At 37.9% G+C, this 27,100-nt stretch overlaps 4 protein-coding genes across 4 annotated transcripts; 1 reads left to right on the forward strand and 3 right to left on the reverse strand.

The window, feature by feature from the left end:
• Positions 1-13,036: 13,036 nt before the first annotated feature.
• Positions 13,037-15,097, reverse strand: LOC103436940 (presenilin-like protein At1g08700). Its single transcript, XM_008375396.4, has one exon. It carries the CDS (start codon positions 14,617-14,619, stop codon positions 13,249-13,251), a length of 1,371 nt encoding a protein of 456 aa, XP_008373618.1. The 5' UTR covers positions 14,620-15,097; the 3' UTR covers positions 13,037-13,248.
• Positions 15,098-15,960: 863 nt separating this feature from the next.
• On the forward strand, positions 15,961-18,694 carry LOC103436941 (nuclear intron maturase 2, mitochondrial). Its single transcript, XM_008375397.4, has one exon. The coding sequence runs from the start codon at positions 16,311-16,313 to the stop codon at positions 18,525-18,527; it is 2,217 nt and encodes a 738-aa protein (XP_008373619.3). The 5' UTR covers positions 15,961-16,310; the 3' UTR covers positions 18,528-18,694.
• Positions 18,695-21,242: 2,548 nt separating this feature from the next.
• Positions 21,243-21,827, reverse strand: LOC103436942 (putative invertase inhibitor). The gene has a single exon (XM_029104494.2). The coding sequence runs from the start codon at positions 21,825-21,827 to the stop codon at positions 21,243-21,245; it is 585 nt and encodes a 194-aa protein (XP_028960327.2).
• Positions 21,828-25,016: 3,189 nt separating this feature from the next.
• On the reverse strand, positions 25,017-25,751 carry LOC103437025 (putative invertase inhibitor). The gene is made up of 2 exons (XM_070823082.1): positions 25,205-25,751; positions 25,017-25,111 (listed from the first exon to the last, which is right to left on the reverse strand). The coding sequence occupies exons 1-2, from the start codon at positions 25,749-25,751 to the stop codon at positions 25,017-25,019; spliced, it is 642 nt and encodes a 213-aa protein (XP_070679183.1).
• Positions 25,752-27,100: the final 1,349 nt, after the last annotated feature.

Raw genomic sequence — 27,100 nt, forward strand, 5'->3', positions numbered from 1 at the left:
CTAAGTGATGCCACTTGGCATCCTAACATTTTAGTGATATACATCGGACTCTGAATGAATGCAATAATAAAGTTAAAGTTAAGTCGACGTAATTTACTTGATATTATAACACTAGATGGAAGGTTGGATTATTGTAATTTAGTGATATACGTCTTCATCAATCGTATTCCTTGTAGCCTGTAGGACAAAGTTAATGTAATTAAGTATTTTTAGGGTAATCTGACAAAGAGCAAGTCGGTTAGCATAAGATTTATGCATTAATATGGCAAGGTAACAGATGCTTTCCTTCAAGTTTTATATTAAATTTTTGGGCAAGTTTACTAGCTCATTCGGCCAAAAATGGAGCAAGGGAAGGAAGTTTGTCCTTTGGCAGGTAGGTGGAAATTCGGGTGCACCATTAATGAATGACATATTCAAGAGAAGTTAATTTTTACACACCATTTGAATGAATGACAGCGGATATCCAAAAGCAAGTGTAGTTCACTAGTTCCACCGAATGCTACTATCTCATGAATAAAATGTGACTAATTAACCAACCAACAAAACTACTTGTTACAAATAACATCTTCTTGTTGCTTCGAAACACATAAATGTTGACTATTAAACAAAAATGTGTAAGAGAAGAAAAATGATGTCTATTTATTATTTATCAAACAAATGATTGGAGTATGTCCTTATAACCTCTCCCTCTCGAGCAATGCAGCGCAGCGAAACGAGGTCAAGGTTTTGGGAGCAACAGAGATTGAACAGTACCAAAATTAATTTAAAAAATTACAAAAAAAATTGTTGCCAGGAATCGGTGTACCAAAATTAATTGAAAAAATTATAAAAATTTCCGTTGCCCGGTTTTTCTGGGTGAACCGTTGGACGACCATCCAGTCCAACCCTAATAGACCACCTGTCTAGTCAAACCATATATATTATCAACCTATTATAAATAGGCAAAAGTGAGAGAGATAACCTTTGCTAAAGATAAAACCGGAATTGGTGCAATGTATCACACAAAGGATGTAGGTAGAGAGAGGAGGGAGATAGTGGTATTATTGATTTTCACTCTTGATTTGGTGTGTTGTAATGAGGTTACAAGCATCTCTCTATTTATAGGGATTTCATCCGACAACTTCTTTACATGCATGGAGAAAAACTTACCATGCTAAGACTTATACCAAAGACAAACTTACCACCTTTGGACTTTTACCAAAGACTTTTAAAGGTTGCCAAAAGTCTAACTTGGTTTGCTACCTTACATATGGGGCATTCACACTAAGTCATAACACTCCCCCTTGGATGCCCACAATATCAACATCAATTGACTTATTAAAACCTTGCTAAGGAAAACCCAGTGGGAAAAAACCGTAGCGATGGAAAAAGAGTACAACTTTGCTTGGATTATTGATATAGTGTTAAGTATGCTTATGTTGCCTCGTCAAAACCTTGATAGGAAAAACCCAATGAGAAAATTCCTAGTCGAAGGAAAAATAGTACAGCATGCATGTGCCCTGGATGCTCCCCCTGATTCTGCATTCTTCAATTAGACTGGTTGACAAGCAAACGTAATCTGATACCATACACTAGCTTCTGAAACGTGCACTTTGGTAGAGATTTGGTGGATAGGTTTGTCAGATTTTCATTGGAACGAATTTGTCTGACTTCAATAACCTTAGCCTTCTGAAGTTCATTTGCACTGAAAAACTTTTGAGATATGTGTTTAGTCTTATCACTCTTCATGAATCCTTCATTCATTTGGGTAACACACGCTGCATTATCTTCATGAATGCTAGTTGGAGTTTCTGTCCTTGAAGGTAGACTTATGAATTCCAAATGTGATGGATCATTGATCTTAACCAAGAACATTCATGACTTTCTTTATGTAGAGTAAGTATTTCTGAGTGATTGGAAGATGTAGCAACTAATGTTTGTTTTATTGAGCGCCATGAGATCGTTGTATCTCCATTAGTGAACACATATCCAGTTTATGAGCGGGCTTTATGCAAATCAGAAAGAAAACCAACATCTGGATTAGGGGTGGGTTCAAAAAACCAAAAACCAAACCGGACCGAGGCCGAAAAAAATCGAACTGAAAAAAAATCGAACCGAAACTGTCAAACCGAACCGAACCAATATGTATATATTTAATTTTTTTTTTTTCAATATTTATAAATAGTTTAGTCATACAATCATAATAAAACAGAATATGTTGCCAAGTTGGTTACAATGAAACTTTTCAAGCTAGAGTGTCACATCCCGGCCCGGGTCCACCATCGTAGCACGATATTGTCCGCTTTGGGCTTACCATTCCCTCACGGTTTTGTTTTTGGGAACTCACGAGCAACTTCCCAGTGGGTCACCCATCCTGGAAGTGCTCTGGCCTCCTTTTCGCTTAACTTCGAAGTACCTACGGAACCCGAAGCTAGTGAGCTCCCAAAAGGCCTCGTGCTAGGTAAGGATGAGAATATACATTTAAGGTTCACTCCCATGGGCGATGTGGGATGTTACATAGAGCACATAGGTTCGAACCCTTGTGCCTTCAGTATTTAGAAGAAAGTTTTTAATTTTTATAAGAAATCAACAAAACCCTTTTAACCCTAGCCACTAGGTAGCAACCGCACCTCAACTTTTCTATTTTTCATTCCCCCTCTTCTCTCTCTCATTCCCTACCTCCAGACTCCCTTAATCTCCATGTCCGTGCCTCCAATTTCTCCATTCTTCTCCATAACCCTCATCCTCCTTTCTATCCCAAGCTTCATATTTGTGATACCCTCCATGTCGATGCAGAGTCTCACCCCCGTGATTGCGATCCGCGACTTCCTCTCGCCGTTTCAAGTCTTGATGACGACCCACGACTTCCTTTACAAGGTTAGTCTCATGGTAATTTCTCTCATATTCTACAGATTTTCTTTTCAATTTCATGGGTTCTGCAACTTTTCAATTTCATGGGGTTTGCGATTTTCTTTTCCTTCTTTTGGAAAAATTGTTGCGATTTTCTTCTTTTCCTAGAAGAAGTGTGAAAAAAATTGTGTATATGTATTATGTAATATTCCTACCCATATACATACGCTGAAACGGGCTTCTTCTTCAAAATTTCTGCTATTAAACTGTTAGCCATTTCCATTGTTTTTCTCAACTCATCTTCTGAGGTTTCATAAGTGTTGCAGAGGCATGCAAGCAGGTCCACACCTTTGTTGCTTTTCCTCGCTGAATCAAACACTAATCAAATCAGCTCCAATAAAATGCCAAAATGAAAGAAGAAGATGGGGAAAACAAATGGGCGAAATTATCAAAAGCAGAAAAAAGTTTCAAAAATTGAATATCCCTCCTTGAAAATGAAGGGGAAATTATTATATGCAAAGTGGTGAAAATATTACCAAATCGTGTTGAATCATGGATGCTGAACTTTCTGAAGCGAACAAGGACGTGAATTATTAAAATTCCCTGTACCAAGGAAACTCAGCAAGTAAGAAAAACAACATGTTCAAGTAGGAAGTCAAAAAGGAGATATGTATAAGGTAGGAATATTACATAATACATATACACAATGTTCTGCAACTTTTCAATTTCATGGGTTCTGTAACAATCATGTATTGATTGCGATTTTATTTTCAATTTCATGGCTATAGATAAACTCCTTCCTTTTCTTTTACAACCTTCATTTGGGTTTTGATTCATTTGATTGCTTCTTAATGAGAATTGTGAAATTGGAGAGCGTTTCGATTTGGGTTTTCCTTGATGAAATTTTTTGACTTTAGAGCTTCGAAATGCAGGAAAATAGGAAGAAGGTTTATGAGTTTCAGGTTAGTGGTTACTGATTCAGTTCATTTGGATTTTGTAGGTAGAGATGGTTTGACCCACAACATGTTGGATAACATACATGCTCACTGGAAGCACCGAAGAGTGCAAGATTAAATGCAAAGGTGTTTGTAGAAGAAGAAAGAAAAAGAAAAAAAAAACTGAACTGGGCCGAAACCGAACTGGAAAAAAATCGAACAGAAAATAAACTGAACCGAAAAAAATCGAAAACAAATTGAACCGAACTGTTTCGAACCGAACCCAGCCTTAATCTGCATACCCAACAAGATTCTGGTCATTTGTGGATTTCTCCGAGTAGAGGTGGCCCATGTGTGTTGTCCCACAAAAGTATTGTAAAACATCTTTAACTCCCTTCTAATGTTGAATTGTTGGAGCAGAACTATACCATGCTAACAAGTTGACTAAAAAAAACTATGTTTGGTCTAGTGCATTTTGCTAAATACAATAAAGCACCTATTGCACTCAAATATGGTACTTCAAACCAATGACCATCTCATCATCTTTTTTTGGGCGAAATGGATACTTTTAATGTCAAGAAACCAAACGTCCATTGGCATGCTAAGTGGATAAGCCTTATCCATGTCAAATTGCTTTAAGACTTTTTCAATCTAAGCTGATTGATGGATCAAAATTCATTAGCACAATGCTCAATCTACAGGCTGAGACAATATTGTTTTGGGTAAATTACATAAAACTACGTCAACTATTGGGTCATTAACAGTTTCATACCTCGTCTTTAAAAAGTTTCAATGTCATACCTTATCTTCGAATTTGTTGCAATGTCATAACTTCCGTCAGTTGTCTATTAATTCATCTGTTAAATGTTGACGTGGCTTGAGACGGGGCCCATTTTCTATTAAAATAATAATTTACCCTTAAAAAAAACCACACATATCTTCCCCGACCCCCTCCCCTTCCCTGCAACCAGATCCCTTCCCATTCCCCTTCCCTGCAACCCCCGACCCATTCCCCACCCACGCTAACATCTCCACCCACCACCACCTCTTCCACCCCGCCCTCGACCCCTTCCCCACCAACGCCAATAGGTCAAACCCTCCCCACCTTCCCCATATCCTCTCTTCTTGCTTCGAATCCAAACCTTTAAGCTCTTTCACGCCCGGAAGCACCGTCAACAACGCAATCAAATACCCTTTTACCCTCTCCAGCGAGAAGTTTTCCCCAACGATAATCTGATTAATCTCTCCAAAACTCTCCTTAATCCTTTTAATCACCCCCAAAATCTCCGAGTTCGACTCCTCCCACAAACCCTCATTCAATTTCAAAAATATTTGGTGGATTACAGATCCCTATGGTGGGACCGCAGGGCCCTGGAGCTATAGCAGTTGTGGAGGAGATGAGTGAAGGTGAAGGGTGAGGATCGAGTTAGAGCTATTGGCGAAAGGCGAGGATCGGGTTGGAGCTGTTAGGTGAAGGCGAAGGGCGAAGAGGCGGGGAAGGTTGGAGTTGTTGGCGTGGGTGGGGAAGGGGTCGGGGGCGGAGGAGGTGGTGGCGAGTGGAGATGTTGGCATAGGTAAGGAAGGGGTCGGGTGTTGTAGGGAAGGTGAAGGGGAAGGGGAGGGGGTCGGGGAAGATGGGTGTGGTTTTTTTTTTTAAGGGTAAATTATTATTTTAATAATTTTTTAATAGAAAATGGGCCTTGTCTCATGCCACGTCAGCATTTAACAGATGAACTAACAGACAACTGACGGGAGGTATAACATTGCAACAAATTCGAAGATAAGGTATGACATTGAAACTTTTTAAAGATAATGTATGAAACTGTTAATGACCCAATAGTTGAGGTAGTTTTATGTAATTTACCCTTTTGTTTTCCTAAGGTTTTTTATTTTAAATTCGTTTTTCAAATATTCAGCAATATTGTTGAGCTCTTCAAGAGGTCCAATTCATGTCATTGACATATACTGCTATTATAGCAAATCCAGAGTTTGATCTCTTAATAAATACACAAGGACAAATGACATTATTAGTATACCCTTCCTTATTAAATACTCACTGAGACGATTAAACTACATTCATTCGTATTGTTTCAGTCTATATAATTTAATTTGATTGAGAGCATACCTCGTGGTTTGTTAGTCGTTTCAGGCAACTTGAGTCCTTCTGAGCCTTTCATATAGATATCAGTATTTAATTCTCCATATATATATACACGGTGATAACATTCATAAGTCGCATATCAAGTTTTTCTGAAACCACCAAACTTATTAAGTAACGGAATGCAATTGCATCCATTATAGGAGAGTATGTCTCCTCATAACCAATTCCAGGGCATTGTAAAAAAAACCTTGTGCAACGACCCTCATATACTAGTCCAAAAACACTTCGCCTTTCCAAGGAATTTAATTCTGCCTAGATTGCATCTTTCCACTTAGGCCAATATTGTCTCAGTTTGCATTCATCAACAAAGCGAGGCTCAATATCATCGTTTCATATGATTTCAGTGGCTACTGGGAATGCGAACACGTCGTCGATGATTATTTCATTTCGATCACACAATTCATTATCACATGCATAATTTATGGAGATTTCTTTGCTTTCATGTACTTCTGTCTCTTCAGGGATATTTTCTTTTTCTGGAAGTACAAAATCCTGAATTGTGGATTTGTCATTCATTTACTTTTCATGAAGGATTTCATTTGGATTCAATTGTGCATTCATCTTTCTCTTTTGAGAAGTTAAATCTTATGAACCTAGGGTCTACCACACTTCAGGCGTGCACTAGATGAATCATTTGTTGCCACTTTGTTTTGTCCAATAGGGACATCAATTCTTGCAAGCACATTTGCAGCTAGTATATGTGATTTTGTCACTTTTGTTGCATCATTAAATATATTTGGTATTTGATTAGCAATACTTTGAAGATGACCGAATATTTTCACTTTATTTTCACATTGAGTGCTTCGTGAATCAAAATGAGACACGGTGGGTACATCCCATGTTAATTCTCGTCATTTTTTTGGAACGGTCTTTTCTCCCTAATGGCAGGAAAATTGTCTCATCAAAGTGACAATCCACAAAACAAGTGGTAAAAATATCACCTGTCAAGGGTTCCAAATATCTAATGATAAATTGTGAATCAAAACCCACATAAATTCCCAGTCTATGCTAAGGTCCCATTTTAGTACGTTGTGGTGGTGCAATAGGCACACAAACAACACAACCAAAAAACTTGTAAATGTGAAATGTTTGGTTGATGCACAAACACGAGTCGTACTGAGAAGTATTAATGGTTGGCAACAAGTCTTAGTCGAACTAATGATACAACATGTAAAATGGCATGTTCTCATGCAGAAACTGGCAATTTTGTTTTTATGAACAGAGTGCGAACTATTAATTGAAGTCGCTTGATAAATGTTTTTGTTAAATCATTTTGAGTATGGACATGAGGAACATGGGTGTTCAACATCATGCCTAGTGTCATGCAATAATGATCTAAAGTTTGAGATGTAAATTCATTAACGTTATCAAGTCGAATTGACTTAATAGGATGATTTGGGAACTGTGCTTGTAATTTAATTATCTGAGCAAGAAGTTTCACAAAAGCTACATTTCAAGTAGACAAGAGGCAAACATGTGACCATTGGGTAGATGCATCAACCAAAATCATAAAATATTGGAATGGCCCACAAGGTGGTTGAATAAGCCCACAAATATACCCTTGAATTTACAAAAGTGATGAGGATTCAGCATTAATCTTTGATTATGATGGTATAATTACTAACTTCCCTTGTAAACAAGCCTTGCAAGGGTTATCATTTGATATAGCAATATGTCTGCTCAATAATGTATGTCCATTAGAGTTGGTAATGATCCTATGCATCATGATGGATTCTGGATGACCTAGATGGTCATGTCAAAGCATGTAAATTTTTTTATCAATGAACTTTTGGTTCAGGCAATATGTGCGTCAATTGTCTTTATGTATATATAATACAATTCACTCGATAAACCATGCAACTTCTCCAATGCATGCTTCTAGGTATCATTGGAAGTAATGCATTGATATTCCACATTTTCTGCACTTATCGTTTCAATGTGGTATCCATCCAAACGTATATCTTTAACACTCAACAAATTTCGAGTAGATCGAGTAACATACAATGCATTTGTATGGACAACATTATTTCATTTGGTAACATGACCTGGACTTTTCCTAAGCCTTCCATTACATCTTATTTTCCTAATATTGTTGTTACCTTTACTTTTGTAAGCATCAAGCTTGAGAAATATTTACAATCTCGAAGTATTGTATGTGTGGTTGCGCTATTTGCAAGACAAATATTTATGTCATTACTCTTGCTTTGAGAACAACAATAGTTTTTATCCATGCTTTTGAGCAAGAGAATAGAGCTAATTTATTCATAATAAAAAAGAAATTACAATGCCACTTTTTATTTAATTGAGATACAAGTTTTAAACGACAAGTTCAGATAATAAAGTAAGAGTACATTAAGCATAAAATTTAATCGGACCGATATACTTCATTCCCTCTTTCTGCAACAAAGTCTAAAACATCTAGATGAGTTGTGTTCAATTGGCCTGATAAATCGAACATTGGATCAGATATATCCATTGGTTTAGCATGGTCTATGAAATTGGTTTCAACATTCTTTTCCTTGAGGGAAGCTTAATACATATCTATTAGATGTTTTGAGGTACGGCAGGTATGCACCCAATGCCCATTGCCACCACACCTATGGCAAACTCCTTCAAGATTTCTAGGAGTGTTATTTATATGAGCTTTACCCTTGTGGCGATTTACATTTTTTAAGCTCGGGCCTGAATTATGCCTTGGACCCTAGTTGTAAAACTAGACACCATGGTTTTTGCCCTTCCCATTCCATTGGCCTCACTTGTGGCCATGTCTTCGTCTGTAATTATTGCTATGAGAGAAGGTGGTGTTTTTTTTAAGAGAAGCAGCATTCACTTCTGAAAATGGAGTCGACCCAATTAGTCGGGACTGATGATTTTTCATCAGTAGCTCATTGTTTTGTTCAGTCACCAGGAGCACTGATATCAACTGGTTGTACTCAATAAATTCTTGCTCTCTATATTGTTGCTGCAGGAGCACGTTAGAGACATGAAAAGTACTGAAAGTCTTTTCCAACATATCTTCCTCATTGATAGCCTCCCCACAAAGTTTCATTCGAGAGCTAATTCTGGACACTGTAGAGTTATACTCAGCAACCGTCTTAAAATCCTGGATTCTCAAGTATGTCCATTTATAATGACCTTTTGGAAGAATCACTGTTTTCTGGTGATTATATATGTTTCTCAGTGCATCTGAGAGAGTTACTGGATCTTTAACTGTTATATACTTGCACTTTAATCCTTCATCAAGGTGGCAACGAATAAAAAGCATGGCTTTCGCCCGCTTGAGAGGATGCATTGTTTCCCTCCTTGATGGTTTCTCCAAGATTTCCTGCCTCCAAATAGATCTTGGCATCTACTACCCAGGTAAGGTAGTTTTTCCCAGTGATATCTAGGGCAACAAAATCAAGTTTTATCAAGTTCATCATTTTTCTGAAAGAAAAATGAGATGTTTAAGAACTTGCAATAATATGAATTCTAAAGGAATGTAGTGTTAGGACTTCTAGTTCTTACAAATTTTTCATTTTGAACTTTAAGCCAAAATTATACACACTGGAAACTTCAAGCTCGAGATTTACATAATTTAAACATTAATAAGCGATTATACCGCACCACTTAAACAGCATGAATATGCAGTGCAGGATGGGCGATTATATCGCACCACCTAAAATTGCAGTAAAATTAAATATGCAGTTCAAGATGGGAGATTGTACCACACCATCTAAAATTGCAGTGAAATTAACGTAAATAAACACTAGGTTAGCAATCAGGAGCTACACTAAACAAGAAATCAAAAATTAAATAATTGTTAAATTAAGGACTAGGAGAAGGCATGGTGCTAGCAACTCCTGGCAAGGAAACACCAAGCAGGTGAGGCAGAGAAAGAACAGGAACAATAAGATCCTTGGAAGAAGCATTTTGGGCAAAGGAAATGAAAACTGATTAGGGTTAGAGAGTCGTATTGATAACATATTATAAATAGGTAAAAAGTGAGAGATTTGCTAGAGATAGAAACGAAACAGATGCAGTGTATCACACAAAGTATGTAGGTAAAAGAGAGGAGGGGGATAATGGTATTATTGTATTTCACTCTTGATTTGGTGTGTTGTAATGAGGTTACAAACATCCCTCTATTTATAGGGATTTTCATCCGACAACTTCTTTACATGCATGGAGAAAAACTTACTATGCTACAACTTTTACTAAACACAAACTTACCGCCTTATGACTTTTACCAAAAAGTTTAAGGTTGCCACTAAAAATCTAACTTGGTTTGCTACCTTACATTTGGGGCATTCACACTAAGTTCCATATCACAACCTCCCATTTTCACACACCATTTATGTATTATTTATTTTAGTGATATTGTTAATCCATAAGAAACATTCCGCAAGAAAAATTTTGTCAGAAAGGAAATTGTAATCGTGACAGGAAAATTATGCATCATATAGGAACGGCGCACCACAAATTTTGGAAGTAGTTGCCCTGTGTTTTTCTTAATATTTAGACTTTTTAGCTAAAATAGTAGATTTGCATAACTTATCACTTTGGTCCCTGAGATTGTTTATCATCAATCATTTTGATTTTTCTGTGAATCATTATGTTAAATAAGTATTAAAACGACAAAAATACCTTTAATTTAATAAACAATAGGCCAAAATGATTTGACAAAAATTAAGGGTATTTTTATCATTTTTGTCATTTTATTCTTATTTAATAGAGATTTTTTACGAAATAATGATTGATGGTGGACAACCACAGTGACCAATTCAATCGATTTCAAATATCAAGAACCAAAGTGATGCGTTATGCAAATCTCATGGACCATTGTGGCTAAAAAGTCTAGTATTTACAAGGGTTTGGTTAAAACTCATGAGAAGTGGAGAGAAGCATCTTTTATCCTGAACTGTTTTTTAGAACCCACAGCCCAGACAAACACATGCACAGAGGCATGCGTAACTCACCACATTCAAGGCTGAAGCATACGGTGAAACCAAATATCTTCGACCAACGGTGGGATATCGTATGCGATATGGCAGATTGCACCAGCTACGCCCGATCAGTTTTGTTACTCTTAGAGCTCCAGATACGGAGATAAACCACTCCAAACATAAATTTATTCAGACAGTAGACTATAGACATCGTAAACACTTACGAGAAAGATAATATGTTTGGCATTAATACTACTTAGAAGAGACTACAGAAGCATAATAACCAAACCTTGAAGAAGGGGTAACAACATTTAACTTATCATGCTAGAAAACCGCAACAAGTAACACATCAAATCACCATATCATGCTAGAAAACATACGTAGTATGTACAAAAAGAGAGGGTACCGCATGCGATCAGATATTGTCAAGAATTTAAACTACAACATTACGAAGTTATTCATAATTCTATCATTATAAGAAATGAGCTCCTCCAAAACTTAACTTGCATCCAATAAGTAGCGAATCAAAATTCCACTTGTTCCCTATCAGCGAAACTTGAAACCTGCAGACCCTTTCAATGGATAATTAAACATGAGAATATGCTCGTACTGGTCATACACTTTACTATTGAAAAGATACATAGCAATCATAAAATGGATCTACTTGCTAACACTTGTCTTATAGTTTCAACCCGCAATTTCAAATAATTTATATGACACCATAGATTCTTCAACTTTCAAGACAGTAACATAATCCTAAACAGATCAAAGTGATTAATGAATTGTGGCACAATTTGAAGCAACACATCCATTCTTTGTTATTGAAAATAATCTAATGTTTTGAAGGATTAACAATTACAGCTTCTGAAAGCATAGGCCACAGCCACCCCAGGGGGCAGCAGTCTTTCATGCGTAATCCTACAGTAGCATACTTCAAGAAATTGCATTCTTATAGTAGTTAATTTCTGGTCTATAGCATGAAACTGCAGAAAAATAAGTGTGTGCCTCCTCTCGAAATATACAAATGCACCCCCGAATTTCTATTCCCTATCATACCCATAAAACACATACAAGCGAGAGAACATTCAAATAAAGAGAAATGATTGCTGAGAAAATTCAGAAAAAATAACGGGTACTGAAACTCACTTACCTGCCTCAACGGTGACCAGCAAGTCTCTCAAAAGTCTTGTTTAATTGAAGCTAATTTTAGAAGAACAAAGGACAATCAAAATCGTGGTTCACGAATCCAATTCCCCTTTCTCTGCTATCCCTAACCGAAATGAAATGAAATGAAGTACAAAAATCACAGGAAAGAGAGAGAGAGTCACAATACCTCTTGCTCTCTCACTCTCTCTTAAACTTGCTCTCTGTGTTCTCGTCTGCAACTTCTAGGGTTAACGGAAAACACAATACATTTGTTGCTTATGTGTTAACTCTTAGTGAGACAGGAGATAAGAGAAGGATATTAAAGTGGAACAATAGATTACTAGCAACAATCCCAGCCTTTTTACTATAAATATGATTATCTCAGCGCATCTTTATCTGTTTGTTAGAAAATAAGCTGAGGAAAAAATCTGCTTTTATTACCACTTCAGTGCTCAAACTTGACCAGAAAATTTGTTTTTCTTGACTTCACTAGTATCACCAGCTCTCGAAACTTGTCAGATTGGAAGCAGGAAATGCATGATATAACATGGGTGGTGCTATACAAACACCCATTTTTACCTCTCACACGCCCGTCTCAATTTCCGGCTGTTAGATCGAATGAATTGATGAAGATCAATGGACGAAAATTACAAGGGTGTGTGAGAGGTAAAAAGGGGTGTGTGAATAGCACTACCCTATAACATTTAGGGACCCTAACATTTAATTAAGACTCCGAAAGAGAGTACTTAAAACAAAATTCCTACTTATAAAAATTCTGCAAGATGTTTCAAACCTTACAAATAAAGAAGATCACATTTGCCTAATAACTACTAACTGCACTGAGTTCATTGTGATTTCAAATCCATTTGAGATTTTGAATGCATATATTTGGCGGCTTTGCATTCACAATAAATGGAGTATTCTCTCTATATTACTTACGTATTCATCAAAGCATTGCAAAAACACAAACAAAATGAAAGTGTCAACATGTATCAAATGGACATGGAAGCAAGCTGACGAAAATAACTTATAAAACGGACTGACAAGAACAATTTTTTTTTTTCTATTTTCTGGTCTCAAATGACTACATTATCCAATTCATTGATTCTGGATGGATCACAAGCAATTACATGTGCAACAACGAGAGAAAGTTAAAGGAACAAATACCTTTTAATTTGTATACAGATCTCATGCTACAAAACATTAGCTTCCTCTTAATGTAATCTTTCTCTTACCAAAAACTAATGGACTATCAAAACATCAACAAATTTGTAGCTGTCCCAACAACAAAAGGCTCCATTAATAACCGAGTCAAGAAGTAAAAAACAACACCCAAAATGATAGATATGGGCAGAGCCGGCAAAGCTCGATGGTACACTGACAACAAAATAAGAGTGCACCCAAGTCCCGAAATAATGGCAAGATAACAGGCATACACAGTCATAAGGTCATACATTGCAGCTCTGCCCACAAGAACACTGTAGAAAACGAAATCCCCTAGACCAAGTTTAATACCTTTACTGAACATTTCGCTACCTTCCCTCCTCGATTGCTCTCTCTCATTCTCCAATACTGTCGTTTCAACAAGAGGAGACATTTCCTCACTAATAATTTCAGAAGCCCCACTGCCATATTGTGTAGCTCTATCGGACTGAACAATCATACTCGAATATCTTGAAGAACCACTACTTGGCGACGGCCTACCCCATGAATTATCCTCCAATAGTAATCTCTCCCCTTCATCTCTATTACCCTCACCTTCCTCGTTCGCGACCTCAACATCAACAGCGGTATACTCAGAATTACCACCATTTTCATTCTCATTTTGATTCCCATTGCCCCTGGGGACTGCCTGAAGCTCCACAGACCCAGAATCCGAAACCCCAGCAACCAAAAGCTCCAAACCGGTCCCACGACGCCCAGAATTTGGCACAGTTGGGCGGGCCTCGTAAATCAAAGCTGGGAGCTCTTCATCCCGGCTAGAGGCCAACTCCACCAAGAGCTTAAGTGGGCCGCCCGGTGCCAGCACGGCCACCAAATCATAGACGGCCAGCGCCACAAGCAAAACCCAAGTCGTCCATTCGGGCAACTTGGTAAACCAAGCCGCCACAATAATCCCCAAAGAAACCATATAAGCTTGGCGTAGAAAAATGGGAACACCGCCGGAGAAGACGGACAAGACGCCCACAACAGTGAAATTGAAAAGCAGCAAAAAGCAAGTAATGGAGTCGATGGGTATGGAGAAATGCTGGACAATGGACAAGAAAATCGAACCTCCCATGGTGCCCAGCACGAAAAAGGCGGAGAAGCGCATGTAGTTCTTCAAGAAGTTGGTGAAGTTGTAGTAGTAGAGGAGGACGAGGAGGAAGGTGACGACGGCGATGAGGACGACGAAGACCAGGGCGTTGAGGAGGGCGCCTTCGAGCTTTTGGGCGGCGGAATCGGTGGGGGTCTCGAGGTAGACGAGGTTGGCGGCGGTGCGGATCGGAGGAGCGGAGGCGGAGAAGGGATTGGAGGGAGAGAGAGCGTAGACTAAGAGAACAACAAGAAGCATGCAGATCGAGACTGGGGACATGACGCCGATGATCTCGACGCCGATCGACTCTAGGATGCTCGACTCCATCCTGGGATTTCGACGGTTGGGGCTTTCCGTCGAGCACTTGGTAGGCGTGGAGCTGTGGGTGTGAGTTTGGTTACCGCATTTTCCTTTCGTGGGAGTTTTAGGTTAAATTATAAACCACAATCTACAAATAAAATAAGCACTCAGGATATTCTAACTTGTGGCGGACAAGTTACCACTCAAAATTCTCAGTACGTAATTTCATGATTATGATTGGAAATGATCATTTAATAGATCATTCTGTAAAATCTGTTTTTAAGAAGAAAATTGTTATTAGTTCTTCAAACATCTTAAATAAATTATTCGTTTAGTCCGTTAAATGCAACATTTGAGTTGACTCAGCAATAATTTCACATAATTGAGTCTTTCACTTTGTAGATCAAGATCATCTTTACAAAACTTCATCCAAATCAGAATGTATTTTAGAATCGGTTTGATTCAAAAAAATTTAAAAATTGAATGTAAAATCAAACCAAACGAAATTAGGCGGTCTGATTAGTTGGGTTTTTTTTATTTTGTTGGCAGAAACACACCTCTCCACCTAGTTATGACTTCAAGTGCATGTTTTGATAAAATTTTGGGTAAATTACACCAAATTACCTCAATTATAGGTCGAAGCACAATCTCATACCTTATATTTAAAAAATTATAATGTCATACCTCATCTTACGAATTTGTCACAGTGTCAGACCTCCTTCAATTTTTATGTCAATTTCTCTGTTAAATGTTGATGTGGCTTGAGACAAAACCTACCCATAACCCAACTAGATTAAAAACTTCATTCAATATTAAAAATTTAAAATAAAATCATTTAAATATTTTGGTGCGTCCCACATTTTTTTATACAAATATTTAAATGATTTTATTTTAAGTTTTTAATATTTAATTAATTTTTTAATTCAATTGGGTCAGGAGTGGCCGCGCTCAATCCACAAAAGCATTTACTAGAGAAATTAACAAAAAAATTGACGAAAATCTGATATTGCAACAAATTTATAAGATGACCTATGACATTGTAATTTTTAAAATATAAGGTATGTGATTGTTGTTTGACCTATAATTGAGATAGTTTTGTGTAATTTATCCAAAAACTTTTCAGCTGCAATATAATAAGAGAAATGACTTTGACACACAATTTTCTGCCTCTTACACACTTATGTTTACTACTAATCCTTAATTTCGTTTGATTTATTTAGTCTCCAACATGTTGGATAACGAACTACGTTTGCGAAAAATTACTATGCTTTTGTTTATGACATGCACTAAATGAAATAAAAAAAAGTTAGATGTGCAGCCAAGAATTCATCGATCAACGACCAGTGCCACTGTGCCAGGGCGCACTAAATAAATCCGATAAGTTTGTAGGAGCAAAGTAGAAATACCAGAAGTTAGCGGGTCACAACTACAGTCAAGAAGAAAATTGCAGGTTTGGTTTCCGCAAAGACAGAGGCCCTAGGGTTTAAGCCAAGGTTTTTGCTCCTGTCGTCTTCAACCTCTGTTGCAGTCGCACCTTGCTCCGAAAACGACAGCGTTTGGCTGTTGAACTGCCATGGCAACCATTCAAGTAAGCTTTTAAATTCCTCTTTCTCTCTATTACTAGGGTTTATTCAATCACTGTTAATGCTCTTCTGTCGTTAGTTGATGAACAATCAAACCCAGAAAATGACCTAAACTCTTCTACTCCCAATTCCAAAATGCATCGCCGCCTTGCCATTTTTACCCACCAAGTTCTTACAAATTCCAATTCTATCCTCCCCACCACCACCAAGCACAACAGCACCTTCTTCCTCTGCTCCCATTTCAACCCCTCATGTCACAGGGGCAATGGGTTCGCCTCAATTCGCTTACTTTCGTACTCTCCTGTGAACCGCCGCGTACCTGATCCCGAAGACCCCTCCAATTTGATAAAAGAAGATGGCGTTTCTGTTTTATCCCAAATGTGGATTGAGAATTTTCGTGAACCTGATAGGATTGTGACTAATTTGTCCTCTTACCTTCGCCGATTCGAGTTGTGGGTATTGGCGTACCAGAAGGTTTGCGCCGATGAGATGGGTGCGTATATGCCCCGCAGTGAAATACAGAGGTCAGCGCTTGAGGACTTGTTAGCTCTTCGTAATGCTGTTCTTGACAGTAGGTTTAGGTGGGGTGCTAGACTAGAGTTCTTTATTAAATCACCCAAGGATAAGACTGAATACGAGTCTTTGTCTAAGAGGAAAATTAAGGCCATTCTGACAACTACACAACCGGCCCCATTTCAAGATAAGTTAGTGCAGGAAGTTCTGTTAATGATTTTGGAGCCAATATATGAGGGTCGGTTCTCTCAAAAGTCATTTGCGTTTAGGCCAGGGAGGAATGCACATACAGTGTTGAGGGTGATTAGGAGGAGTTTTGCAGGGTACTTGTGGTATATAAAGGGCGATTTGAGTACTATCTTGGATGGGATGAAGGTGGGTTTGGTGATAAATGCTTTGATCAGGGATGTGAGGGATAAGAAGATCATTGATTTGGTGAAGGCAGCGTTGGTTACACCAGTGGTTACGAGTAAGGATGATGGAGTGGAGAAGAAGAAAAAGAAGAGAAAATATCAGAAGAAGAGGGTGTTGGCGGAGGATGAGCCGAAACCAGACCCATATTGGCTGGAGACTTTTTTTGGGTTTGCACCTGAGGAGGCAGAGAAGCTTCCTTCTTGGGGCCATTGTGGGATACTTAGCCCCCTTTTGGCTAATGTTTGTTTGGATGAACTGGACCGCTGGATGGAGGGGAAGATTAAGGACTTTTATCATCCGTCAAAGAGTGATGTCATATGGAATAGCCCGGAAGGTGAAGCAGAACATGGAAATACATCTTGGCCTGAATTTGTGCCAACAAGTGGCCCAGATAAGACCAGAAAGATGGATTACATTCGATATGGTGGTCATATTTTAATTGGTGTTCGAGGTCCTCGATCAGATGCTGCCACATTGAGAAAACAGTTGATTGAGTTTGTTGATCAGAAGTATATGCTCAAGCTTGACAATGAGAGCCTCCCTATAGAACACATAACAAAGGGCATAATGTTTCTAGATCATGTGTTGTGTCGCAGAGTTGTGTACCCAACGCTTCGTTACACTGCTACTGGTGGGAAAATCATTAGTGAGAAGGGTGTAGGCACTCTTTTGTCAGTTACAGCAAGCTTGAAACAGTGCATCAAGCAATTTAGGAAGTTGAGCTTTCTAAAGGGAGACAGGGATCCAGACCCACAACCTTGTTTCAGAATGTTTCATGCCACCCAAGCTCATACAAATGCACAAATGAACAAGTTTCTGTCCACAATGGTTGAGTGGTATAGATTTGCAGATAACCGAAAAAAAATTGTGAACTTTTGCTCTTACATTTTAAGGGGTTCACTTGCGAAGCTCTATGCAGCAAAGTACAAGCTCCGTTCACGTGCAAAGGTGTACAAGATTGGTTCAAGGAATCTGAGTCGTCCTTTGAAGGAGAAGAAGGGGCAGTCACCTGAGTACCATAATTTGTTGAGGATGGGTCTTGCCGAGTCAATTGATGGGCTTCAGTATACCAGGATGTCTCTTGTTCCTGAGACAGATTACAGCCCTTTCCCAAGTAACTGGAGGCCCGATCATGAGAAGGCATTACTTGAATATATAAGGCTTGATGATCCAAAAACTATTGAGGAGCAGCGTAGGTGCATCATGGACCAAGGTCTTGTTTCACCTCAGGATTACGTTTCAATGCTTGTTTGGAACTACAAAAGGAATGCTGGCACGTTGGATCAACTTTCCTTGGTCAATAGTGGTAGCACTAACATTGAAAGAGATAAACTATTGCTGCTGGGATCGAACGAGGATAAACTTGAGCATAGGACTAAAGAAGAGGAGGAAAATGATAAACAGTTTTGTGTATCACAGATGTAAAATTTTTACTACCACAGTAATAAGGTGAAGTTATTCATGTGGCATGTCATTATGTTGGCTTTTACTGGTACGCTTGCTGGCAAGTTATAGAAATGTTAGCTGTATCGTTATTAGGGGAATGGTATATGGTTAGCTATTCTTTCTTATCAAGTTTACACTTTCTACAACTTGCACATATTTTCGTTTTGAGCGCAGAAATTTCTTGTTCATCATTTGTTCAATTGTCTTTTTACAACTTTCAGTAATCTGTTGAGTTTTCAATTCCATAATTTCTTCTGTTTCCTTTTTTCACTTTTTGGGATGTAGAATAACATGCTTGATATTTTACTTTATTGCCAATGCTGGAGTTGTAGTCATTTACAAAGTTGATCTAGGAATTCTCATCTTGTGGTCAAGAAACGAAAGAGATGAGTTCAGTTACAAAGTTACAAACACTTTATGAAACTGTAAGTACCCAGCGTGAATTAACTTACAAACAACCATTAATAAAAATGTAGATTTCCTTTTGTTTTGTTAGTCTGTTCATTTATAGCACATGTTTTCTGTATTAGTGTTGTTCTTTTGAGATCAAATGCAACTATCTTTAAAGCTGTATTTCCTGCAATAAACTTTGCAATTTTTTTAATTGTTGTACTACCCCGAGATGCATAGAAGAACTGAGAATTAATGGACAAACAAGGATTGAATGCGCCCCTCTACCATATCTGTACAAATAGGCCTGACATATCTAACATTCTTAAGGAGTAAACTAGTTGTGTAAGTTCCAAAATCTGGAAAATCATGTTATTTGTCCGTACGTTGTGTGATATCCTTCTAGATTACCTTTTGATTTCATTCAACGTTGCAGTGACTTGTTTATATTTGTATAAATTAGGAGTTTCAAACGTTCTAAAGAGATCTATTCTGGCTGGTGCCCACAGAAAAGGAGGAATGTTTTCTTTGGGGTTCATCTATTGTTTGGAAGAGGGTAGGGTTTCAATAAGAGGATGCCCTGGGTTGCCGGATTCATTCTCATCCTGATCCACCATGGATTTTAGGGATTTTAGCCATTAGATTTGAATTCCATAACTATTAGATCCTCTGTTTTCAATCTCAGCCATTCACTTTTCATACCACTTAGTGCTATGTACTGTTGAAGAAAATTTGGAAGAATAGATAAAAGGTTTTAAACTCATATTTTGATGTTTTTCTGTCTGAGTTTTTTCTTTTTTAATTTCTGCTTTGTTAGGTGACGTGAATATAGAACATTTGTCATGTTGGAGGTTTGTACTTTCAGCAATCTTTTGGTAAAGGTAGCAATTATGCAGATTGCGGGAGAGATTGTTAAAGGGGTCTCTTGTTAATTCTACTCTGTTGAACAAGTGTGGTCACTGAATGATAGGTATATGACTTTTATACGAGTGCTTAAACCGTTTAATTTTGAGAGGTCGCACTTGGTGCGATGGCAAGTGTCTTCGCCCATGAGCGGTAGGTCTTGGGTTCGAGACTTGGGAGCAACCTCTCCATAAATGGGGGTAAGGCTAGCCGACATTCACCTCTCCCAGACCCTGCGTAAAGCGGGAGCCTTGTGCACTGGGTACGACCTTTTAATCAGGCTCATAAAGCCGTTAATGATCCTCTTCGATATGTTATCGGCCTGTTTAGATTAAACTTACAGGTGCTGCATATGTTGTTAGCAGTCCTCCCTTGTATTCTTACTCTACTGAAACAGATTGGATTTTACCTTGTTTTGATTTCCAAGTTTCTAGCCAATATCCAAGTTGAGTTTAGTCCTGCCCAGCTGAACTATCAACTAGCTAGTTGATTTAGTTGTTTGTCTCTTCAACTTGTTAGAACGAGTCCATATTGACGACATATCGACCATCCCGTTGAGAAGGGCAATCACGGTCAATTGTTCATAAAGTGGGATACTCAATTTGATATGGTACTGTATTGATATGGGATGTCAATTTGGTGTCGATTATGAATATTTATACGTTCTCTCAACATGTTGTTTATATAGATGTCGAAATTAGTGTCAATATATCTTGATATGTTGTCGAGTATCACGCTCCATAAACAGTGAAGCGGGATCCCTTTGAGAAGGGCCTCGTGTGATCAAGCAGTCTACTAGTAGAGCGGGAGATTTGACATACGAAGTAAAGTGCCTTGAAGCTTCGCAGATTCAGCCCTACGCATGATCAACTTTTTGACGAGCCTTTTTCTTGTCATAAAATTTGTCATATGGCAGGCCAAGCCAATAATATGTGGGGGTGCTTATTAAATTAGAAAAATGATATCCACACACTTATTTTTACTTCTCATACACATTTGTTAGTTTTTTTGTCATTAATCTTCTTCAATTCATTTGATCCAACGGCCGAAAATTGAAAGGAATGTGTGAGAAGTAAAAACTGAGGGTGTGGATAACACTACCTTTAATTTAATGTCCAAAAACTTAGTTTTACATTCGATTATACAGAGAAAATGTTAACAGTTAATTTGATTATTAGGATCATATTACAGCACAAAGTATGTTTCTCTAGCTGCATATAACGGGTACATGCAAAGGAAGAGACACGTAACTCAGTTGGCTAAGACATTTACCCCTTGCACCCGAATTCCAAGCTCAATTTTCCTTTCCATCAATATCGCTTGTGCAATAAATAAAAAATCATGTACTGAAGAATTAAAAATCCAGATAATTCCAGAGCTCTTATTCCACCTGAGAAATAATTAGGTTGCTGTAGACTTTGAGTAATTAAGCAAGTGACTTATGCAGAGTACAATATCACATAACTGAAAAAGATTGTAATTCTCATTTGTCAGTGGAGACACTTCACCTTCCTTCTCCTTAAACCCTCCCTCACATGTAGTTGTTGCTTCCATGACTGTACTCACCCAGGTATTCGCCGTGCCGTAATCCTCACTCAGAAATGCTCCGATCGCATCCGCCAACGTTGTGATCGCGTCCGAGTATAGCTGCAAGCAATCCTTCAAGCAAACCAGAGCAAAAGGATCCAAACTTTTGTTATTCGACAACTCCTTTATGGTAGAAAGCGTGTTGGTTGCATTGTGCAGTGCCAGCTCCATTGCTATCACTGCCAGTCCTTGAAGATTAGTCACATGGCTGACAGGCACTGCTTGGAGAGAAGCTGCACAAACGTTGTAGCTAAGCACGTCGGATTCAACTGCGCATTTTTCGCAGGTTTGGGTGATTATGTCAACGGATATTGCAACGGCGGAGAGTTTTTCGTGAGGAATCATCAGGAAAAACAAGAAGCAGCACAAAGAGATTGAAAAGGAAGAAATGCGATGCATTTTTCCTTTGCTTTTGGCTTTCTTGCTAATACCAAGTGAGGTGTGTATGGTTCTAAAAATGGAATCCGGTTTGCAGAAAAGTATATAGAGGAAGCTTCCTGGATTTGTGGTACTTGTTCTCTTTTGTCTTCTGCTTCCTTGTTAACTGATCACGCAATCTATTATACTAGTTAACTGGTTTACTGATTTGTCAGTTTCTTCTTTTTTAACAATGCCGTATTCTATTTTAGACTGCCTTAATTAACGGAAAGTCGGATTCAATCATGAGTCGGATTCACATTACGTTAGAAAGGTGCTATAAAAGCCAATCGAGATGATACATTAAGAACATTTTACATATTAAACTAATTTAGTTTAATCTAAGGGCAAATATTATTGTTTAAAGTTGTCTCATTAAATGTTATACACCTAAACAATAAGACTTAAGAATGTGTGATAGAGAGAATGTAATGTAACAAAGTTAGATTCATGAGACCTTTCTTTCTCAAACACATATTCTAAACATTCATGATCATATGATCGCTAATTTGGGACTAACAATCAAGTACGATAACATCATACTATGTCTTTTCTCTTCAGAGAGTGACTGGTCACAAATCATTGGTCTAAAAGACACCAAGGCAAATATGTAGGTCCTCAATAGAGAATGAGTTCAACGAACATCATCAAAGAGGACAAGAGCGGAGCCACGAATTTTTTCTTGGGTGGGCTAGCTGAAATTAATACCATAAAATCATATGTTTATTTTTTTCTTTTGCTTATAAAAACTATATAATAATCAATATAAAAGAATAATAATAGAATATAAACTATTCTCAAAATCATAACCCTAACCGCCAAATTCAAGGACCGTATAAATAATATTACCTGCTAAATAAATAAATAAGTAAATAAAGAGATTAAGAATGTACCAAAGGTTACATTCATTGAAAAATCGCAATGGAAAGTAAGGAATTGCAGAGATAGGGATTTAATTGTGGACTAAAAAAATTCTTTTTCTTTCTTGGGTAAGAAGCAAATAGCCTAAATCGCATAGAGTAAATGGTCTTTTTCTTTAACAACTAGGATAAAATGGGGGAGGAGAGATAGAACTAATTTATTATTAAAAAGTATTATTTATTACGTATCCTCAACTAAATATATATGAAATAATAACCTATATTGAAATTGAGTATGCTAATATGCTACATGCATTAACATAAGCCATTAAGGTATAAGTTTAAAAAAGGATAGCGCTATTCTAAATAGCCTATTCTTACCCATATTTACCTCCTACACGCCCTTATTAATTTTTGTCATTCATCTTCTTCAATTCATTCGATCCAAAGGTCAAAAATGAAGAGAAATGTGTGAGAAATAAAAATGGGTCTGTGGATAACATTACACTTACAAAAAACCTCCCTAGGCTATAGCCCACCTTAGCCTTGTGGGTTGCTCCGCCCATGAAAGAGGAGTTCTTGTACTCATGTTATATGAGAACTCACTAGTTGAAATAATAAAAAGTAGTCATGTGACCCGAGTCACCACAATTATCTTGTGGGTACGTCTTTGGTGATTTAATGATGCGTCATAACCCCAAGGTTTGCTAATGAAGAGAAACCAAAAACTCTCATCTCCTTTCACCATAGCCGGCCCCAAGGAGGAAGTTCACTAGCATGAATCTTCCTCCTAGGTTACTCATCTCCTCTTCACATCTCTCGCCTTGTTATGGAGAAATTAGAGGTTTCCTCCCTTGGAAACTTTGGAGATTTTATTCATCATGAATCCATGGAGAAAGAAGCAAAAGAATGAAGGGCCTCTCTTGGGCGATTAGCATTTGCCCATGCAAATAGAAATCTACTATCATGAATTCTCAACTATTTCTTATAGATCTAGACCTGGCATTTTTCACCCGACCCGTTAACCCGGCCCGACCCGACCCGACCCGTTAAAATTAGTATTCGGGTGGGTGGTTAACGGGTCGGTTTGGGTGAACCCGCGAAACCAGTTTACCACCCGTTAAGACCCGTTAGTAAGGACTTTTGTGTAATTTCAACAGTCTTAATAGAACTTGAAGTAGGTTTCTGGTGTTTCGTCAAGCCCTCTTTGTGCGCTAGGTCAAAATGCCTGGAAATTGTCACTTTTTCGTGGAGTGGAAAGAGCACTTTGTTTCGCAAGAGATGGGCAACCGTGTGGTTCACTATTTCTTGAAGGATTCTTCTGGAGAATCCATTCTTGCAGTTGTGGGTACTAAGAGGAGTGTTAGGCACATGTTCTATGTTGTTTCTGAGGAGTTTTTGCAAGTGCACGGAATCGAGAGCTTCAATAGTGCCAACTTTAAATGGAGGTCAAGAAGGGAAGTTGTGGATTGGCTTACATTTATGCTGTCAAAGCAGCTTATTCGTGGGAAAAAAAAAAAAAAAAAAAAAAAGGTTAACGGGTGAAACGGGTTGAAACGGGTGACCCGTTAGCTTAACGGGTTGGGTTCGGGTGACCCGTTAAGCTTAACGGGTTGGGTTCGGATGACCCGTTAGCTTAACGGGTCGGGTTGAACCCGACCCAAACCTAATAAACCCGACCCGTTTACAGGTCTATGTAGATCTAAATTGAGTCTTGGTTCACCACACAAGTAGCCTTTGAATATCATGCGTAAGATTTGTTTGAAGTGCATATGAACATGCTTCCGCCTTTCAATTGTTAATTAGCTCTATGTATGTTGCTCAAATGATCTTAGTTTAGCCAAATTTTTCCTTCAACGTACAATCTCATACGCCCTCTCACATGTGACGAATTTTTTAGGCCAACATGCGGCCAATTTTAATTGAGTGATGGTTTAATATGTGGGCAAACCTTCCACTCCAAAACCAATTAGCAAATAGCAATCAAGACAATGATGCTACATTCGTTTTATTATCTCACCATCTACACGTCTAAGTTTTTACTTCTCACACACATTTGTTAAATTTTTTTTGTCATTAATCTTCTTCAATTCATCAAATCCAACGGCCGAAAATTCGAAGGGATGTGTGAGAAGTAAAAACGAGAGTGTGGATGGCACCACCTTTAATTTAATGTCCAAAAACTTAGTTTTACATACGATTATACAGAGAAAATGTTACAGTTAATTTGATTATTAGGATCATAGTACAACACAAAGTATGTTTCTTTAGCTGCATATAACGGGTACATGCAAAGGAAAAGAAATGTAACTCAGATGGCTAAGACATTTACCCCTTGCACCCGAATTCCGAGCTCAATTTTCCTTTCCATCAATATCGCTTGTGCAATAAATAAAAAATCATGTACTGAAGAATTAAAAATCCAGATAATTGCAGAGCTCTTATTCCACCTGAGAAATAATCAAGTTGCTGTAGACTTTGAGTAATTAAGCAAGTTACTTATGCAGAGTACAATATCACATAACTGAAAAAGATTGTAATTCTCATTTGTCAATGGAGACACTTCACCTTCCTTCTCCTTAAACCCTCCCTCACATGTAGTTGTTGCTTCCATGACTGTACTCACCCAGGTATTCGCCGTGCCGTAATCCTCACTCAGAAATGCTCCGATCGCATCCGCCAACGTTGTGATCGCGTCCGAGTATAGCTGCAAGCAATCCTTCAAGCAAACCAGAGCAAAAGGATCCAAACTTTTGTTATTCGACAACTCCTTTATGGTCGAAAGCGTGTTGGTTGCATTGTGCAGTGCCAGCTCCATTGCTATCACTGCCAGTCCTTGAAGATTAGTCACATGGCTGACAGGCACTGCTTGAAGAGAAGCTGCACAAACGTTGTAGCTAAGCACGTCGGATTCAGCTGCGCATTTTTCGCAGGTTTGGGTGATTATGTCAACGGATATTGCAACGGCGGAGAGTTTTTCGTGAGGAATCATCAGGAAAAACAAGAAGCCGCACAAAGAGATTGAAAAGGAAGAAATGCGATGCATTTTTCCTTTGCTTTTGGCTTTCTTGTTAATACCAAGTGAGGTATGGTTCTAAAAATGGAATCTGGTTTGCAGAAAAGTATATAGAGGAAGCTTCCTGGATTTGTGGTACTTGTTCTCTTTTTTCTTCTGCTTCCTTGTTAACTGATCACGCAATCTATTATACTAGTTAGCTGGTGTACTGATGTGCCAGTTTCTTCTTCTTTTTAAAATGCCGTATTCTATTTTAAACTACTTTAATTAACGGAAAGCCGGATGCAATCTTGAGTCTGGAGAGCCTAGCATGTAGGCCTAGCAAACGGATCGTGTCAGTTGTGTTCGTGTTGTTTTCGTGTAACACCTGTTATCTTAACGGGTCGTGTCGTGTCACATCCGTTACCTTAACGGGTCCTTAACAGGTCGGGTCACTTTACCCAACGGGTAAAGTGACCCGACCCGTTATAACCCGTTAAGAAAAATATTTTTTTTTCTTAAATTTGCACATACCACACATTGTCACATAAATATTACTTCAAAACATTAAAACACATTTGTCGTTTAAGTACTACATCTACACTTAAAAATAAGAGCCTCATAAAAAATATATTCATACACTACTAATCTATTACAAATATTAAATGTGCAATGATATGCAAAATGAAAGCGTTTTTGTTTTCAAGGTTGTGAAGCCTTTCTCAAAAGTTTAAACATTACCAATGGAACTCAAAGCTTAATGAAAGTGACCCACTAGTGTGTTTATTCGTACTTTCATTAAGTATAACATAAGATTTTGTGGTATCCACTAGTGTAAATATTTTAAATTGAAGATCGAATTCATTCATTGTATTCATATAGGATCAAGGAGTGTAGTTGTAAAAAATCATCAAAATCGGAGTTAAAATAACCGTTAAATTGTGATTTTTCGTTTATAACCGTCGAAAAATTTTATCCCATTACTTAATCTTAAAATGTTTGTTTTTTGCAATTTTTTGCGTATGCGATCTCGAAGCATATACAAACAAGTATGATGGTTAGATCATTGAAACTAGTTTCGTAGAATGCGTATCCCATCAAAACAATAGATTAACTAACACTTAAGAGTTTATTTTTACTTTCATTAAGTATAACATAAGATTTTGTGATATCCACTAATGTAAATATTTTAAATTGAAGATCGAATTCATTCATTGTATTCATATAGGGTCAATGAGTGTAGCTGTAAAAACTCATCAAAATCGGAGTTAAAATAACCGTTAAATCGTGATTTTTCGTTTATAACCGTCGAAAAGTTTTGTCTCGTTACTTGATCTTTGAATGTTTGTTTTTCGCAATTTTTGGCATATGCAATCTCGAAGTATATACAAACATGTTTG

Source organism: Malus domestica, chromosome 06, assembly GCF_042453785.1.
Source record: "Malus domestica chromosome 06, GDT2T_hap1".
Taxonomy (NCBI): Eukaryota; Viridiplantae; Streptophyta; class Magnoliopsida; order Rosales; family Rosaceae; genus Malus; species Malus domestica.

Coding starts and splice junctions, on each gene's coding strand:
- LOC103436941 (XM_008375397.4), top strand. CDS start 16,311: ATGCATCGCCGCCTTGCCATTTTTACCCACCAAGTTCTTACAAATTCC.
- LOC103436940 (XM_008375396.4), bottom strand. CDS start 14,619: ATGGAGTCGAGCATCCTAGAGTCGATCGGCGTCGAGATCATCGGCGTC.
- LOC103437025 (XM_070823082.1), bottom strand. CDS start 25,751: ATGCATCGCATTTCTTCCTTTTCAATCTCTTTGTGCGGCTTCTTGTTT. Junction 25,112..25,204: donor TGATATTGTACTCTGCATAA/GTAACTTGCTTA, acceptor TTAATTCTTCAG/TACATGATTTTTTATTTATT.
- LOC103436942 (XM_029104494.2), bottom strand. CDS start 21,827: ATGCATCGCATTTCTTCCTTTTCAATCTCTTTGTGCTGCTTCTTGTTT.